The 19886-nt window shown below is 44.0% G+C and overlaps 1 protein-coding gene across 1 annotated transcript in view; it reads right to left on the bottom strand.

The window, feature by feature from the left end:
- Window positions 1-1407: 1407 nt before the first annotated feature.
- The window catches only part of Fam227a (family with sequence similarity 227 member A), a 50393-nt gene continuing 31914 nt past the window's right edge, over window positions 1408-19886 (bottom strand). The window contains 4 exon segments of the mRNA XM_087214217.1: window positions 1408-2085; window positions 11711-11860; window positions 16692-16981; window positions 18073-18231. Of these exon segments, the coding sequence (XP_087070343.1) occupies window positions 1998-2085; window positions 11711-11860; window positions 16692-16981; window positions 18073-18231 (687 nt within the window). The 3' untranslated portion in view covers window positions 1408-1997.

The following is a 19886-nucleotide window of genomic DNA, read 5'->3' as shown; positions in this document are numbered from 1 at the left end:
AGCTTGTGACAATCACCAAGTGGATAATGCTGTGCCAGCACTTTGCATACACTTTCTCATTTACCCATGGAAAAATCCTCCTAGGTGAGCATTTCCTCTCTGCGTGCAGGGAAACAAGTTTGGAAAGTCAGGTTGCAGCTGATGCCCACAGTTACACAGTGCTGTGGAATAGAGCTGGAATTCAAAGGCCTGCATTTTCTCAGGGGAGAGCTTGGGCTGCTTCCCTGGGATCCTTGCCCTGCCCTGGGTATGATTACCTGGGTACAGTGGTTCTCTGAGGAGCCCCCTAGGGTTATACTCATGGTCTCATGGAGATGTCTGCCTGAAGGAGGTGCCATATGTCCCAAAAATCCACCAACTTGCTTGTTGGTTCAGGAGACGGCCATCTGTACGTTCTTATGTCTTGGCAGTGCCAGGTGGATGCTGTGGCACAGGCCAAGCCACTCCCTGTGCCCTAAGGCCCAACTGTCCAAGCCCAAGCACCTCAGCTCCAGGCTGGCCCCTACACTCTGCCCCAAGATCCCTTGCACACTGGCTGCACCTGCTTCAGTTTCCTTCCAGTCCCACCCAGACTTCTAGCAAAGCCTGCATGCACATATTGGTTCCCACCTTCTTCCTTCTGCAGACTGTGAGGGATTGTGTATGCTATGGTTTGGAGTTGAAGTGGCCCCAAAAACTTGGTTATCAGCTAATGGCCTTTGGGGATGTGATTGGATCATGAGCTCTGTCAATTCATCCAGTGGACTGATCCATTGATGAGATCCATTTTTTTTTTTTTTTTGGTAGCAGGGATCGAACTCAGGTCCTTGGGCTTGCAAGGCAGGTGACGGAACCGCTGAGCTAAATCCCCGGCCCGATGAGATCCTAATTGGATGGCATTAATGGCTTTACTAGGAAGTGGTGGAAACTGGAAGTGGGGCCTGGCTGAAGGAGTGGGTCATGAGGCCATGTCTGGCTCTCACTCTCTTTGCTTCCTGGCTGCTGTGAGGTGAGCAACTGTCCTCCACCACCCCCTGCACTGCTATGATGTTTCTGCTCCTACATGGGTCAAAGAGCCATGGAGCAGGTGACGAGGGACTGAAACAGTGAGCCAGAATAAGCCTTCCCTCTCCTAAACTGATTTTCCCCAGTATTTTGTCACAGCCACACAAAGCTAACACAGCATCTTTATTTCTGCAAGCCCCAGTGCTTCCTGGGAAAATGGAGGTGACAATACCCACCTGGGGGTGGGGCTGGACAGCTTGTAGCTATAAACATAGAAGGCTCAGCAGGGCACCCAGCACATAAATACTCAATAAAGTAATGAGGTCTCCCTTGGTTACTTTTATGTTACTTAATGATATATATTACAGTGTCATTGTTATATTCAATCAAGAGAGATTATAGGGAATCACCAACACTCTGAGCCAAATTTGAGTCCTTTATTGCTGGCGGTTGAGAGGAGCTAGCACTCAGAATCTCTTGACCCCGAAAAGCAGCTTGCAGGTTTCTTTTTTAGTGGCTCTTCTAGTTGGGGACGGCTCTGGGAGAGGGGGAACACAAGCAGAATTTTACAGAAGCAGAGCTTTGCTAAATTAGTGAGGGTCAGGGGAAGTTTCACAGAATTTAGTTGAAACAAAATATCACATAGGTGCAGAGTATTCTCTTCACAAGGTCATAAAGATAACATATAGCTGCAGACTGCTCTACCAAATGGGGTGCAGTGGTCTGTCAAGCATCAACAGAGAGGACTCCCAAGGGGGGAGGGGGAATGGTGATGAGGCACAAAATGGAGACAGGTTGGCTATCACATCATGATTCATAAGGGAGTGAATAAAAGAATAACCAGGTGCTTAAATCCTGTCTTTGGCCCACAGTTGAAGTGAACTTTAATATTCTTTTTCCCATGGATGGGGAATCCCCGCTTGCAGTATTTTTGATTGTTTGGTTGTTTTTAGATGAACTCCAACAACATGCGAGCTTCCCCTCTGAAGTTTCTCCCAGTTCTTGGACAAGATTCATTCATGCAAGGGGGATGGCAAGAGGCTGAAGATGAGGGGCCCCTTTTTTTGCAGAGCTTTTGGCTTCTTGTTGGTCTCTGTCTGTCTGTGGATCCAAACAGAAACAGGTTAAAAGCCCAGTAGGATCAGGAGAGTGAGAAAGGAATCCCAGGGTTAGGCAAACAGCCAGGAAATCAGTCAGAATGAAGCAGCTCCGAAGTGGAAAGGGACAGGGTCTGTAAAGGGTCTCCATGCACTGGGTGGAGATTTATACAAGCAAGGGAGAATTTAGAGGTGAGCTATGATAACTCTGTAGGAGAACAAAACTAAAAAACCAAGCAAATAAACCAGCAAGTTAAAATAAATCTTAGATAGCTAGATAGACAGACGTAGTTCCAAGGATAGCAAAAGTTTTACAAGAAGAATAAGCTGGGTATGGTGGCACATGCCTGTAATCCCAGCTTTCTGGGAGGTTGAGGCAGGAGGATTGCAAGTTTGAATCCAGCCTGGATTCAAACTTAGCTAGATCCACCAGGGATTTAACTCAGTGGTTCTGCCACCTGCCTCGAAACCGCAAGGTCCCGAGTTCAATCCCTCATACCAAAACAAAACAAAACTTAGCTAGATCCTGTCTCAAAACAAAAATGTATTTATGTATTTATTTTTTGGAAACAAAACATTTATTGGTACATTTTAGATATATATAATGATAACATTCATCATAGGGAATTTGTACCTGTACATGATACATCTTGCTTCTTTCAGAACAAAAATTTAAAAAGAGCTGGGGATGTAGCTCAGTGAGAAGGGTTCAATCCCCAGTACTGGAAAAAAAGGAAAGGAAAGAAAGAAAAGAAAAATAACCATTGTACACCTCACCACCTCATGATTCAGCTGATAGTACTGATGATATCATAATGCTGATAAATGATCTAATCAAAATTACAGAAGAAACCTATTGGGCTTCTGAAAAATCAAGAAGTAAGAAGACCAGTGCAGTACTCAGGTATACAGAGGAGAACAGATATTGGGCCAATTTAATCCTTAGCGCAACCTATGCCATACCTACTTTTTTGGGGGGGAGGGGTTGGGGGGGTTTGAGACAGGGTCTTGTTTTGTAGTTCAGGCTGGCCTTGAGCTCACTCTGTAGCCCAGGCTGGCCTCGAACTCCTGCCTCAGCCTCCTGAGTGCTGGGATTATAGCACCATCATTCCTGGCTGCCATTATTTACTATTATTATTTCCATTTTACAAATTAAAATAAAACAGAGAGGCAGAGAAGTTAGTAACTGTTCAAGATCACAAACTAGGAGGTTGTGGTGGGGATGGGCCTGAAACCCAGGGGGTCTCACCCCACACCAGCCTCCCTGTTCACCTCCTAAAGGATGAAATCGTACCACTTTAATTAAAATAAAAGTGAAATTTTTTTAAAAAGTGAAATTTTAAAAGAATCAATGCACTATTTTCAAACTAACTTCAGAAGTCTAGAGAGGCAAAGTTCTAAAATATGCTCTTTTTTCTATAGGTAGTTAACAGAAGTAGAATGCCAAGCACCCATTAGCTAATCGTTAATTTTTTCACCAAGAATTCGCTCAATCTCTCCTATGTGACGGCCACAGAACCAGGCACTGGGAGGGGCCAGGGATTTAGCTCAGTGGTTCTGCCGCCTGCCTTGCAAGTGCAAGGTCCCAAATTCAATTCCCGTACCAAGAAAAAAAAAGAAGAAGAAGCAGGCACTGGGAATCCATTGCTGAGCAAAACCAGGACCCTGAACTCAGGACTCATGATGCTGAGAGGGATACAGACACTGCGGCACCCAGATATATTCAGTGGGCAAGGATGGGAAAGCACAATACAAAATAGGCAGCCCTTGGGCAGTTTGGGGAGACTTCCTGGAGGAGGTGATGCCGAAGCTGGGCGTCAGGGATTAGGTAGGAGTTGCAAGATGACAAAGTAGCTACAGCAAAGGAAGAGGAAGGAGCAAAGAATCCTTGTTAAAATAAACTGGACTGGTTTGGACTCCTTCCCTACCACTCTGAAATGGGTGTCAAAAAGAATAGTACTTATGGGCCCCTCTTAATCTGAGGGTTCCATAGCCTAAACGAGGCTGGCCTTGAACTCGCAGCAATCCTCCTGCCTTTGCCTACTACTGAGTTCGGGGATCACAGACATGTGTCACCACACCCAGCAGTTTCTTTGTTTGTTTTTTTGTTTCTGGTATGGGGGATCGAACTCGGGACCTTGAGCTTGCACGGAATCAGCAGTTTCTTAATGTATTTTGTGTTGTTGGTTTTAAGATACTGAATGCTGCAGGCACACTAGCAATTTATGTTTTATGTCAGTCGATAGTCCTTTCCTTGGGTGCCAGGATATAAACTGGTGTATTTATGGGCTTCTGCGTAGTGCTATGACTTCTGGCTGCCCTGTCCTCACTGATGGGAGTATGCACTGTGCTGGGAATCTGTCCTGAGTGTGTCAGCATTGGACCTTTCAAACCTGCAGCATTTAATTAATTTATTGATATATCTGCCTTCCCTCTGACAGCCCCTTGAGAACAGGGACTGTTTACTACAGGGAACTTTTTCTTTGTTCAATACTGGGGGTTGAATCCAGGCCCTTTTCCTTGAGCCCAGCCTGTTTTTATTTTTTATTTTGAGACAAAGTCTTGTTAAGTCACTAAGTTGCCCAGGCTGGGCTTGAATTTGCAATCCTCTTGCTTCAGCCTCCCAGAATGCTGGAATCACAGTCATGTGCCACCACCTCAGGGAACTTCTGAAACTCTCTAAACCTGGGCTTCCACTGTGTGAAACGCCGTGGACAACCCCTACCGCATGGAAGTTTAACCTTCCTATGGGTACCTCAGCAATGTGCTTAGCTTAATGCTCAGCACTGAGTGCACTGTTGGTAAATGGAGCCAATGTGATCACTATAAGGGAAGACTGTTATGTGCACTATGTTAAATAAAATAGTGATTGACAATAAATGCATGAACAAAGGCAGTGACCCAAGCACAAGACTCAGAAACTCCGCATCTGTCTCCTGGAGCCCCTCCTGACAGCAGGAGCTTTCTCCTTTTTGTTCTTTCCAATAAGCCACACTCCCAGTCCATCCCCCACTGCTTGCTGCTCTGTCGTGCATCCTTCTGCATCATCTCAGAACAAGAACCCAGACAGGAGACAGCTGGTTACAGAAGGGGAGTTAGTCTGAGGGAAGAGCAGTGATATTGCTGAATTGGACTGATTGGCTTATAGATGCTTCTGAGAATCTAAGATGGATATTGGAAAGACTGTTACTAATGATTCTCTCCTAAGCCTATGAGATTCCATGGACCTCGGTAAACTACTGTAATAAGAAAAAAAAAAAAAAAAAATATATATATATATATATATATAGTAAGTTGGACATGGTGGTGCATGCTTATAATCCAAGCACCCTGGGAAGCTGAGGCAGGAGAATTGCCAGCCTAGGCAACTTAGTGACTTAGCAAGATTCTATCTCAAAAAATAAATTAAAAAGGCCTGGTGATATAGCTCAGTGTGAAAGCCCTGGGTTCAAATTCCAGGACCACAAAGGAAAAAAAAGTGGTCTTTTCTTAATTCAGTAGAAAATTTAAATTGGAAGGTTTCCTTGGGTAAAAATGTCAACCCCATTAAGCTTTTGTTTCGTGTCTAAAATGGAGAATGTGACACCATCTATTGGTGACAGAGATAGCTACCAACCCATCATCTGTGCTCCCCTTTGCCTTTAGCAGGGGAGCCAGTTTTTATTTATGTGGCAATGGGCCCAGATTTAAAACAAACCACACTTCCCAGCCTCCTTTGCAGCTTGCACTGTGGCCCTTGAAATAAAGTGGTGATGTTACATGGTGTTTCCAGGAAGGGAGGTTCCAAAGGGCAGGAAACAGGGACTGAGTGCAAAAGAGCATGATGGAGAGTTCTGAAGTATGGTCATTGTTATGAACTCTGTAAATTTTCAGATTTCAATTGAGTCCTTAAATCTCAGTGGTCATCAAATTTCAATGATTTTTCAGAAATTAGTGAATCAGTGAATTCAGAAATCAGTGAAATGGGTGAATTTTATGGTAAAGGATACTTTGAAAATGTTATAAAATTGTAATGATTAAAAATTACAAAGAAATATTCAAAATACTTTAAAGATTATATGTGTGTGTGTATATATATGTATTTTTTTTTTAATGAGAGAAGGTTCTGTAGCCATGTTATAAACTAGCAATCAGCTGTTAAATTGAAACATTTGGGACTTATGGGAAGGCTCCATAAAGGAGAATGAAATTGGCCTTCTTCCAGCTGGTGGCCTGGAAACAGACTGAATGCCTGGAACCCCAGCAGCCATGCTGATGGGCCATGAGGCATCCTGGAACACATCAAGGGTTAGGATGGTGGAGCTTGGGCCTCTGAAAACCCTAACATCCCCACCAGGCCTATACTGTCCACCTCCAGACTTCTTTTATGTGTGAGAACCATCCTTTGTGCCACCATTGCTGGTGATTTTCCTTTTTTACACATCTAAAGATAATCCTAATTTAGTTCCAGCGCCTGCCTCGAAAGCGCAAGGTCCCAAGTTCGATCCCCGGTACCAAAAAGAAAAAAAGATAATCCTAATTTGTAAGTTACCTCAAGGAGTTGTTAGGAGCATCAGATGAAAACGGGAAGGTTGGGCCCGGGGATTTAGCTCAGTAGTTCTGGCACCTGCCTCGCAAACACAAGGTTCCGAGTTCAATCCCTGGTACCAAAAAAACAACAAAACAAAACTGGAAGGCTTTGTTTTTGCTTTAGTTTTCTGGAGAAACTGAAATAAACAGACTTGGGGTTGTGAAGCCAGAAGAAAACAGAATGGAGCAGCTGTCTGAATACTAAGTATGGGATGTCTGCCCCTTCCCTGTTTCCAGGAAGCAGTGATCCAGGCCCGGCCCAGGGGAAAAACTGGATTCCCCTCCTAAGGAAAGCAATGGCTCCAAGAAAGGGTCTCTCGGCAGCTGGACAGCCCAGTCCCTGGCTTCCAGAGCTTCACCCTGAAATACAAAGACATCCAAGATCAGCAGTAGTCTAGAGAAACCCTGAAAGATGGACGAATAGATCTGAGACAGCTAAGCCAGCTCTCTGTCTTAGGGAGTTAGCAAACGTACCAGGAAATGGAGAGCTGAAAAGGGACGGTCTTCAAAACTATGAACTGAAGATAACGCATCAGGAGATTGGAAGCCGGTGAGAAGGTTCAGCCTTCATTGACTGTGCGGTAGGCGAAGCCACCACAAAGCCAGAGGCAAAAAACCCAAGATCCTTAAAGTCAAACCCACTGAGGCAGAGGAATGATCTTCCCGGCTCTAAAACCCAATTAGGGACATTCTCAGATGGTAAGAAACAAGCTCCAGGTGTCAGGGGACAAATGCATGTGTAGCACAGTCACTAAAATAAGCAAAATCACACCCAAAGTGGAGACAAAATGGTAAGGAAAAAAGAGTGATACAGAAGGGCGCCATGTGCAAGTAGAGCTCCGCCTCTACCTGAGGTGACGTCAGAGACCAAGTCCTTGCCCTCTCCACAGACGCTATTGATGCTGGACACCTTGTCCTTTGTTTCAGTCACCCTGCAATTTCTGTCCTTGTCTGCTTTCTCCCTTATACTGAAGCATGAGAATTAATAGCCTTGTTCGCATTCCATTGTGCATTTGTCTGATTCTTCTGATACCTAGCCCAAGAACTCAGAATTGCTAACAGTTTTAAACAGGCAAACAAAACAGAAAAAGTTTCCTCAAGGAGACAGAATCAACATGAGGTGAGGAGAAACTTTTTTTTAAAGGATGAATATCCTCAATAAGGGATGAAAATTTTGTATCTGTGAAAAGTAAGAGGATGCTATGAAAAAGAAAAAAATAAAATATAAGAAAGAATGCAAACTAGGAAAACAATAACATAATAGAGTTTTTAAAGTAAGAGCTGGAAGATAAAATGCAGGAACATTCTAGAAAGGAGGACAGAAATTAGAGTGCTGGGGGCACAGCAGTGTGTCCAGGCTCCAGCCTGGCCCTGGACCTCTTCCTGCTGCTCCTGCTGCCGCATGGGTCCCCTGCCTGGTCGCAGCCTGGGTCAGTGAGCCAGTGGCCAATGTCACATGCTCAGATTGCAGGCACTGTCCCCAGTGGAGTGACTGTGGGAGGCTGGCATATACCACACAGAGCTTCCACATCCCAGGTGACGCCTCATCCATGAGTACTGGAGGGAATACGCCCTGTTCCCAGGCCTCATACTGGCTGGGGGAGTAGCTCAGGGGTGAAGCCCAGGGTTCAATTCCAGTACCATAAAAATAAAAAACCAAGCCAAACCAAATACTCCTCCACAACACCCAACATACCAAGACTTATGGACTACAGAGAAAAAAGTGCACAGAGGGAAATTGAGAGCTGTAAATGCCTATGTTTTGTAAAGAAGAAAAGTCTCAAATCAATAACTTCCCTTTATTACTTAAGAGCCTAAGAAAAAAATGGCAAACAAAACCCAAAGCTAGCAGAAGGAGCTGATAAAGAGTAAAGCAAACATGATGAAATAAAAAATAGAAAAAAAGAGCATCGATAAAACGACTATTTGAAGAGATTACAGGTGTTAGCTGTGAGATCAACAAAATTAACAACCGGGCATGGTGGCACATACCTGTAACTCAGCACTCAGGAGGCTGAGGCAGAGGATCGCCTCAAGTTCTAGGCCAGCCTGGGCTACATGGTGAGTTCAGGGCCAATCTGAACTACAAAGTCAGACCCTGTCTCAAGAAAAAAAAAATTAACAAATCTTTAGCTCAAATTAACTAATGAAGAGGAGGAGTAAAGAAGAAAAAGGAAGGGGGCCGGGGATTTAGCTCAATGGTTCTGCTGCCTGCCCCACAAGTGCAAGGACCTGAGTTCAATCCCTGGTACCCCCCCCCCCAAATGGGAGGATTACTACTGACCTTACAAGAATAAAAAAAAGTTTATAAAAGAATATAAGCAATAACAAATTAAATAATTGATCTGAAATGGGAAAGTTCCTAGAAACATAAAAATGACCAAAATTGACTCAAGAAAAAAATATTCTACACAGACTTATAATAAGTAAGAAGATTGAATTAGTAATAAAAGTACTTCCCAACAAGAAAAAGTCCAGGACCACATAGCTTAACTGGTGAATCCTACTAGCTAAAGAGGAATTAACAGCCATTCTCAACCTCTACCAAAACATAGATGAGGCAGAAGCTACTCTTTCCATGAGGTCAGCATAGTTGCATAAAACAAAGCAAGGAAAACGAAGGAAAGGAAGTTACCAAAGACACAATAAAAGAAAATTTCACAGAATTGGAGGACACTACCCTCCACATTGAAAAGGCTCCCCCCTACTCCAGTGAAACATAAATAAAAAGGTTCCCACAGAGACACATTGTGGTGAAACTCCAGCATGCTAGGGATAAGGACAATATTCTGAAAGTTCCCATGTGGTATGGGGAGATGTGACATCAAATCAGAGCTTAGGGATCAAGATGGCATCTGACCTCTTAATAGCAGAAGTTGGAGGTAAAAAAAAGAAGTTGGAGGTAAGAAAACAATTTCAAAATTTGGAGCAAGTACACTTTTATTTTAGAATTTTATTCCCAGCAAAACATTTGCCAAATACTAACTAGGAAAAACACACATATTGGGCAAGCCCAAAATTTCCCACAAACCTTTTCTTCAGGAGCTACTGGATGTGCTCCAGCAACACGAGAGAGTAAAACAAGAAACAGCAAGACATGTACCTGGGAAACTGGGTAAAGTGGACAGGGGAAGTCACAGGGTAATGATGAAAAGTCCTACGAGGATAGCTGTGAGCCCACCCATAGCATACCAGTCCAGACCAAAGGGAGGCAAGAGCCTGAGAAGGATGGCACCATGGTCAAAACGAAGAAGAAATTCATAGAATCTATGGTACATTTGAGAACACAGGAAATAATGCTGCCTAGTTTTTTGGTAGCTCTTGGCAATCTGTAAAGAATTACCAACAGATAATGTCTCATTTAAAAAATACATATGTAAGCATGTTATTTTGAATAACAGAGGCGAATTTTTTTTAAAAGCCAAAAGAAGCGAAAGTTACGACTTCCTTGAAATAGGACTGGTGGTGGGGCAGGAATTGCTATTGGGTATCAGAAGCTGAATAGTATTATCTAACTTTTAGAAACTATCTGCATGTACTTGTTTGATAACAAAAGGTTGATCTGATGGCCACACCTATCAAAGATCTTATAGGACAGCAGGGTTCCAGGGAGTGCTGCCCTCCCAAGCCTTCACTCAGCCAGGCCCAGTGACGGAGCCCTGAGCTTCAGCCCATCCTTGCCTCCTGCTTGACTAGCATCAGAGGATGCATGCTTCCCTCCATGCCCTCTGGAAGTTCTCTCAGGGTGTGTGCAGCTTTGCCATATGTTACCTCTGCATATTGTGTTATTTTTGTTCCTTCTTCTAGACATGGGCCATTGAAGCTGAGGGGTTTTACTTCTTTATCTCTTTGTGTTGTTTTGTTTGATTTCCTTTGGGGGGGAGTCTGGGAATAGAACTCAGGACCTTTCACTTGCCAGGCAGGGATGGTGCCACTGAACTAAATCACCAGCCCCCTGTTTGGTTTTGTTTGAGACAGGGTCTGGCTATGTAGTTCAGGCAGGCTTTGAACTCACTATGTAGCCCAGGCTGGACAATGTAGCCCAGGCTAGCCTCAAACTTGCAGTGATCCTCCCGCCTCAGCCTCTTGAGTGCTGGGATCACAGGGGTGTGCACCACAACCAGCTATTTATCTCTTTATATCCTTAGGTCTTCAATGAAGCCTTATTTGGCTTCTCTGTGCCTCAGTTTTCTATTCAGTAAAATGGGGATGATAGCATTGAATAGCATTTTGATAAGCTATAAATACAGTAAAGTGACATTTTGTCATCGATGGAATCTCCCCCATTCTCCTCCATGTCATAAATTGTGCCCTGTACTACGGCCACGGGAACACAAAAGCCTGGCTACTCAGGGCACTGCTTCCAAAGCAACAGGGTTGGTCCAGAATGGGTGGGACAATGGCCCCACCCCAGCATCAGGCTTCTGTCAAGCCAAGCTCATGGAGGCTGAGACAGGATAGCTCTCTTCCTTATAGGTCAGGCACTATAAGGATGTAGAATGGAGCTGTCAGGGCCTGAGGGCAGAGGCAGATGGAAAAAGCAGCCAGTACACAGAGAGGTTGGGAGAGAGAGATATCAAAATATCACGGAGTCCTTAGGTTGAAAAAGACCAACAGCCATTGGCAGTTACCTAAGCTGCTAGATTCTCCTTCTGCTTGCTCGTCTGAGCTGGCTTTCCAGCACTTGCAACCAACGAGCTCTGAGTCATACAATTCCTAAAGTACCTACCCCAATGGTTAGCACACAGAAAGTACAAAAGTCATTGATAACCAGGCATGGTGGTGCACACCTGTAATCTCAGCACTAGGGAGGCTGAGGCAGGAGGATCACTGTGAGTTCAAGGTGAGCCTGAACCATATAGCAAGACCCTGTCTCAAAAAACAAAACAAAACAACCCAACAATAAAATATCACTGGTAGCTTTTTCTACCACTGCTAATAATCAGGAAGCGAGGGTTGAGTGATTCATAAAAGTGTGCCAACTTGTATGCATACTTTCCTATACTGCAAGAATTCCTTTGTTGTTCACACTTGTGCTTTTCCCATGGCTTGGAACAAACCTTAGGAGAAAGGCAATTTCTCTGCCACAGTTTCTTCTGTGTTCCTTTTCAAGCAGCCCCTCAGTGCAGGAGTGGGAGGAGGAGGGCAGGATGATCGTGTGACTGGCCTGTCTTTCATCTGCTGCTTTCTTCTCAGTGTTCTTCACTTCCCTGGGGGAAATCACAAGAACATACAGGAAACACTAAAGTCAGTGTGATCTTTTTGGGCAAGTATTTGAAAGTCCATTCATTCATCTGCCAAGAGCACTGGGCTGATACAGCTGATCACATGGCAGTGACTCAGTCACTGGTATCGGACCCCAGAGAGGGATAAAGGTTCCCTGTATGTAAGAACCATAAATTAAGACTACAGGGACAGGCAAGGAACCCGTGATCCAAGAGAAAGCTGAAGTCTGCAAGAGCTTTGAAAGTGAGCTGAGTTCAAGTTGGGGCTCTGCCACATGCTGTGTGACTCTAGGTAGATTACTTAACCTCTCCATGCTGGGGTACTTAACATTTTGATAAAAGAACTTAGCATTGTCGTGAGGTCTGAGTTACCACAGGTCGAGTGTGTAACGCAGTGCCTGGTACATAGGAAGCACTCCAGAGCATCTGCTGCTGTTACAGGAGAAGGTTCCCAGTGGGGTGTTTTGCAGCTCGGGTGCACGATGGAAAAGCCGGATTGGATGATCTGTCAGCTGGCTCTTGAAATGTGAGTAGACATTTCTTCATGAAGAAGCAGGTTAGGGATATTCAAGACAGACAAAATAACAACTAATGTGTATGCAAGTGACTGAAGATGCTGTTATAAACTAGGCATGGTGTCACATGCCTGTGGTCCCAGTTACAGAGGAGGCTGAGGCAGGAGGATCACTAGAGTTCAGGGGTTTGAAACCACCTGGGCAACATAGTGACTGCTTGCTTCAAGAAACAAACAAACAAAACCTACGTAGTCATCTGCTTCTCTGCCAGAGGTAACTAGTATTAAAAAACTAGCATTGAAGCCAGTTATGATGGCACACACAGGTAATCCTAGCACTGTGGGAAGCTGAGGCAGGAGAATCACAAGTTTGAGCCTAGGGCTGGGGATTTAGCGCAGAGATTCCACTGCCTGCCTCGCAAGCGCAAGGTCCTGAGTTCGATCCCCGGTACCAAAAAAACCCCAAAAAACAACAACAAGTTTGAGCCTAGTCTGGGCAACTTAGTGAGACCCTGTCTCAAAATTTAAAAAAAAATTTTTTTTAAAGGGCTAGGGATGTAGCTCAGTTTGAAGGCCTTGTTTCTATCCCCAGTACAACAAAAACAAAACAAAACAAAGTTAGTACTGAACTTGGACTAAATCAACTATGATTCTAACAGTGGAGTCTTTTTCCAAATCAAAAGACAAAATTGTTGAAAAAATAGCCTCCCTTTTAGGGTCTTCTAACTCAACTTTTTTATAATCCTTTGGAACCTGTTTCTGCTTGCAGTTGAAGGATAGAAAAAAAAAACTAAACCAAATAAACAAACAAAAACAAGCAGAGGCCAGGCTGTAATTCCAGTACTAAAGTGGCTGAGGCAGGAGGATTATGAGTTCAAAACTGGCCTGAGAAATTTACCAAGGACCTTGTCTAAAAAAAAAAAATGCAGAAGCATATTTTTCTTTGCGATGATTGTAGAAAAACTCACTGTGTTGCCTCAGGCTTGTCTCCTAGGTTCACACAATCCTCCTGCCTCAGCCTCAGCCATGACTCCAGGTGAATGTCACTGCACTAAATTCATCATATTTTCTATATTTTATTTCTTGTGATTTGAAGCCTATCTTCCACTGCTAAAGAGTCCTTAACTTCTATGACAGACTTGTACTGAGACGCAGTTCTGATCAGCCAGGGCTCATCACACAGAGTTCTTCGGAGAACACTGGAATTCTGGGTCCTCTGCCCTAGACACCCCACTGGTCCTTCTCTGGCTCCTCCTACAGCTGGAGCCGGCTGGCAGAACAGCAGCAGGATGGCCTTCTCTAACGGGTGGGGCTGCTCCAGGCCTCCCCAGCTACAAAGTTTCCAAGCACAGTGCCTCTTGCTGTGGGCCTGTGCCCGCTCTGACGGCCAGCTTTTCTCAGTGCTTCCTGTGAGTGAGACGCCCCCTTGAACCCCACCACACTTGGTGAGGCAGGTACCTATACAGTCCCTGTGTTACAGATGAGGTACCCACGCCCCACACAGGCTAAACAGTGGTGGACCTAAGTGACACAGAAAGCAGGAGGGAGCTGGAGCCAGAACCTGTGCTCCTAACCGATGCTGCATTAGGGAAACCAGGAATAACTGACGCTCCCAGAGCCTCGTCCACCCATGAGTAATATTTCACACTGCCTTGGCCACCTTTTGTTCTTAACAGACTGCTATTTAAAAGACAAAACACCAACTTTCTATGCAGTATTAAAACTTTAAACATACATAAAAGAAACTAGTAAAATTAATACCATATATCATTATTTAGTTCCAATAGTTATCAACATGAGGTCAATCTTTTTTTATTTTTATTTTTTTGGTACTGGGGATTGAACTTGGGACCTTGCGCTTGCAAGGCAGGCGCCGGAACCACTGAGCTAAATCCCCAGCCCAAGGTCAATCTTGATTTATCTATTACCCACTCTACCCTCCCACCTCAAATGGATTATTTTAGGTTTTTTTTTTTTCTTTTTAGACAGGGTCTTGCTGTGTAGTCCAGGCTGGCCTTGAACTCGTAGTGATTCTCCTGCCTCAGCCTCCCGAGTGCTGGGATTACAGGTGTAACCATGGATTATTTTAAAGCAAATTCTAGACACTGTCATTTCATTCCCTAGACACTTCAATATTTTAAGTCAAGATTTCAATATTTTAGACACTTTAAGTCAAGATTTATTGGAATTGGGGGTGTAACTCAGGAGTTTGATCTTTAGTGCCCTAAAAAAATTTAAGAAATATTACATAACAAAAACTATTAAAACACCTAAAAAATAAAGGGAATTATTTAATATCAGCTAAATCTCAATGTTGAAATTTTCTCTATTATCTCATAAACATCCTTTTATGGTTGGTCTGTTTAAGTCAGGATCCAAACAGTGTTTTGATTGACTTAGCTCTTAGGCATCTTCTAATCAATTACATTTCCTCCTTTTATCTTCCCTGCTTTTTATGTGCTGAACAAAAATCAGGTTATTCATCCTATAGAATCTTCCATTTTGGGTTGGCTGATTAAACACACATCGACTGTTAATGTGTCTTCTGCAGGTCCTGTAAACTGGCAGATGTGGATGGCCACCATTTAAAAAAATTATTGAAGCCCAGGGATTTAGCTCAGTGGTTCTACCACCTGCCTCGAAAGTGCAAGGTCCCAAGTTTGATCCCCGGTGCCAATAATAATAATAATAATAATAAAATAGAGATAACCAGATATCTGAGTATCTAAAGGACTGTGTAAAAATATTATTGAAGTCTAACCTAGATACCTAAACGTGCACAGAGTCCATGTGTGTGGCTCAAGACATTTTCGTGTACTGAGCACACTCTTATAACCAGAACTAGCCAGAATGTGGCTGAAGTGTTCCAAAAAGTCCATGCCATAAAAAAAATGACAAAGAGGGGGCCAGGGATTTAGCTCAGTGGTTCTACCTCCTGCCCCACAGGCGCAAGGACCCCAGTTCAATCTCCGGTACCAAAAAAAATAATAATAATAACAAAGTGGGAAGGACACTGTTATAGATGAAAAGACACCAAAGAGATGAAACAACAAAATATAATTTCTGACCCTTGATTGGATTCTGGAATAGCAAGTAAAGCCAATTAAACCCTTTGGGGATAATTGAGGAAATGTGAATTTGGACAACATACAAAGGAGAGGAAGAAAATGTGGGTATTTGGTAATAAGGCAGTGATGGCAAATGTTGATCATTGTATAGTTCTCTCAACTCTACCAAAAGATCTGAAAAACTTTTTCCTTTTTAGGACAAGAACTTTTTTTTTTAGTACTAGGAATCGAACTCTGAACCTTGCGCTTGCAAGGCAGGGGTCAGAACCACTGTGCTAAATCCTTCCTATTTTCGTTTTGGTTTCATTTATTTATTTATTTATTTTGAGACAGAGTCTCACTATGTAGTTCAGGCTGGCCTTGAACTCACAGTGATCCTCCTGCCTCAGCCTCCCAAGTGCTGGGATCACAGGTGTGCACTACCACACCTGGTTAAAATTTCTAAATAAAACCAAAATATGGAAAAACAGAAAAAAATGTTCATAATATCCTAGTAAGTGGGGAAAAAGGTTTAAAGAACAGATTGATGGTATAAATCTACTATTTTTGTTTAATGATACAGATATGTGTCCAGAAAAAAAAGACTGGGAGAATTTATAGAAAAATATTAGTAATGTGTACTTTCAGGTATTTTGTTTGCTTTCATTGAGCAACACACACACACACACACACACACACACACACACACACATGGGTGCATATGTGAGATTAAACCCAGACCCTTTGGACTGAGCTAGATCCCCATCCCCTTTTTAAATTTTTAAATTTTAAGATAGGGTCTTACTAAATTGCTCAAGGTGGGCTTGAACTTGCAATTCTCCTGTCTCAGCCTTCCAGAGTGCTGGGATTATAGGCATGAGCTACCATGCCTAGTGGAATATACTTTTTTCTTTTTTTTTGTACCAGGAATCAAACTCAGGGCCTTGAGCTTGCCAGGCAGGCGCTGTGGTGCTGAGTGAGCTACATCCCCAGCCCCATAAAACATTTTTAGAAGTTAGAAAAAAATAGCTTTTCCTTTTTTTGGTGCTGAGGATGGAATCCAGAGCCTCATGCCTGCTAGCCATGTGCTCTACCACTGAGCTATACTTTCGGTACCACTTTAAAAAATAACTTTTTAAAGAAAAGAGCTGGTTTCTGAGGAGTTTCCATTTTGACCACAAGAATGTGGACAGTGATTAAGATGCCACCCTCCCCTACTAAACTTACAGGGACCATGCTAACGCCCCTTCCATACCTCAGGAAGCGGTCATGCAGGTCCTTTAGGTGACTATCAAAATAATTCCATTCACTGTGGTGAAGCTGGTTCAACTGCTCAAAGTGGTCCCTGTAGTTCTTCATGTTGCTCAGGGTCAGGCTGATGACCTTGGCGTAGGTTGGGGTGGATTCAGTGCTTCTCAAGGTCAAGGAGAATCCACATTTGGGGCTGTGTGGACCCTGCATTATCAGTGGCCTGAGCCTAATGTGGGGGCTAGAGTTGGGATGGCACGGGGTAGGGGGAGTGCCCTGTGTTTTGGGGTGCGAGTCCTATATTCTGAGCAGATGACAGCCCCCTGCTGTTGGCCATGGCCTGCTCTCTGCAGCCTGATGGGTTCCCACCTCTAAAGACAGCCTTGATCCTCTGCCCCTGCCGAAGGGAGGGAGTCAGGAAGCACCATCAGACTGTCACCTGGAGTTCCTGCTGCAGGGTCACAGGGGAGCGAGGTGGGCTGGAGGGAACCCAGCTCTGCTTTCAGAAGCTCCATCTCAAGTGTGCATGTTGAAGCAATCTCTGGTCCCTTCCTCCATGCTTCCCCCATGGGTTAGAATCTCAACTACGGTTGTCACCAGCTGTGGGAGCTCAGACAAGACATCCTTCATGCCCTATGTCTCCATTTCCTTATCTATAAAATAGAAATAAACCGGCATGGTGGCACACGCCTGTAATCCCAGCACTGCAGAGGCTGAGGCAGGAGGATCGCTGTGAGTTCAAGGCCAGCCTGGACTGCATAGCAGCACTCTGTCTCAAAAAACCAAAAGAGAAAAAGAAAAAAAGGAGTCCTAGAGAGAAACTGATACTTATCTAAAATTACTTGGCTGGTTAGTGGTAGAGTTGGTTCCAGAGTCCAAGTCTATTTGGACCAAGAGACCAATTTGATCCCAGGTAAAACTCATTTTCTGACCTCTATCATAAACTGCTAAGACTCAGGATAACAAGTGCCACATCTGTCTTCTTGGGATCTGATTTTTTTTTTAATTAATCATTGGGATAAATAGCAATGGGGCTAGAAATTCGAACATGGGACCAGGTGAGAGGCGTGTGAGAGGAGGGTGTTAGATGAACTACCCAGGACACAAAAAGCACTGATCAGGACGCACTCAGTGAGCACCTGAGAAGTGTTAGTTTTCAAAGTAGGTTAGTACCTAGTTAGCCCATTCATTCTAGTAGATAGAAGAAAGACCACACCCAGGGAGTTCAACTTGCTCAGGGTCTCCTGGCCAGTTCACAGGCTGCTCTTAGATCTAGAACTCAGATGAGCAAGACTCTGGCTCTAAGGCTCATCTCGAAGGCCACCCCAACAAGTACCTACCTACTTGGTGCCTGGCTCTGTGCCTCTCCCTGAGCCCTGCTTCTGTGCCCCACCTGCAGTGACAAGGATATGGTATGACCTTGGTCCTTTCCCTCCGTGCTGGCGCAGCCTGGAATAGTTCTGGAGGAAGTACACGATCAGAGGGCTCTTCCCGTAGATGTTGAAGAGGTTTGAAGTCAGCGGTGGGCTTTTGCAGGCCGGGTGAGACTGAGGTGGAAAGAAAGAGGAAAAAATAATGCATTGCCATATTTACAGCACGTATTAAGAAACTTAAAGGCACCCACATCCTTTGATCCATTAACTCCAGTTACCTAACTCCAGCAACCTAAGGAAATGATCAAAATCAAGAAAAGAACTTTAGGGACTAAGAGGTCTACTGCAGGATATTTACTAAACACAGGAATTGGAGCTGAGGATTTAGCTCAGTGGCACTGGGCCTGCCTCGGAAGTGCAAGGTCCTGAGTTCAATCCCCAGTACCAAAAAAAAAACAAAACCCCACACAGGAATTGATTTTAGAATAGGCTAATATCCAAGGAAAAGATACTGATATCTTTACCCAAAGCACTAGGAGACCACTATTGAGATGTTCATGAGGCTGGGGGTGTAGCTCAGATCAGAGCACTTGCCTTGCATGTGTGAGGTCCTGGCTTTGATCCCCAATACAGACAAAAAAAAAGTTTATTAAGAGTTGATAGCTTTAAAAAAAAGTTTCAGGTAAAAATTGAGATGCAAAATTGGATAGATTGTAGTATATATTTATTGCCAGGCATGGTGAAAAATGCCTGTAATCTCAGCATTGGTAGGCTGAGGCAGGAGGATTGCCACAAATTCGAGGTCAGCTTGTACTATAAAGTGAGTTCAAGCCCAGCCTGAACTGCATAGTGAGACTCTGACTCAAAGAAAAATTATATATTTATTTAAATACAATTATATAAAATAAACCAGTAAATAGAAAAGATGGAAAAGAGCCTGGAAATATATTTATTATAAGATGTTAATAATTCACCTAGCAAATATTTGCTGAGTGATTATTATGTGTACACACTGTTTTAGGCACTGGAGATTCAGTAGAGAACAAGATAAATCCTAGGAAAACAATAAATAAGCAACAGATGTCGTGTGTGATAACAAGCAACAGGGTGGGCACAGGGGCGATGGGCGGAAGGGAGGAGGGGCCATGTTCCAGGGGGCTCAGGGAAGACCACCCTGCCTTGTGAGGTGACAGCCCAGCAGATCCAATGATGTGAGGGAGGGAGCCATGGGGGTTCCAGATGGAGGGGACAGCAGGTGCACAAGATCTGTGGCAGACACGAGCTCAGTGTGGCCGGTGTGGCTCAGATGGAGCTTGGGAAGCTGGAAGGAAGGATGAGGCTGCAGAGGGAGGTTGTGGAGCTAGGATTTCTTTCTAAATGTGATGGGAGCTGCTGGAGATTTCGAGCAGGGTGCCCCCCACCCACACCATCTGATTAATTTCTCAATGAGCTCTCTTTGATGGATGTGTGGAGGGATGACTGTCACTGGGAAGAGTGACACAGGCAGAGCAGTCAGGGCCTCCACAGTGGTGAGGAAAGAGTTGATGTCCTGGCCTTGGTAGCTGCTAGGGAAGGGGGAGCAGCAGTCAGGTTTGCAGTATGTCCTGAAGGCAATTTGGTGGGGTTTGCTGATGGGCTTGACGTGAGTGTGGGAAAGAGATTTTTTTTTTTTAAAGAAAAGCAATTGGTATTAAATTTAAAATTATTGGCATTACTGTGCTATGGTTTCCATTCTTCTCATAGCTTTAGACATTAATAAATCTTCTACATACACACACACATGCACATACACGCCTTGCATCAGTGGTTTTGGTGAGAACCAAGGAGGA

Source organism: Heterocephalus glaber, unplaced genomic scaffold (genome assembly GCF_053883595.1).
Source record: "Heterocephalus glaber isolate CG9 unplaced genomic scaffold, H.glaber_assembly_v1.0 deba00001444, whole genome shotgun sequence".
NCBI classification, from domain to species: domain Eukaryota; kingdom Metazoa; phylum Chordata; class Mammalia; order Rodentia; family Bathyergidae; genus Heterocephalus; species Heterocephalus glaber.
The sequence above is the reverse complement of the archived record's forward strand: the minus strand, read 5'-3'. Positions and strand labels throughout refer to the sequence as shown.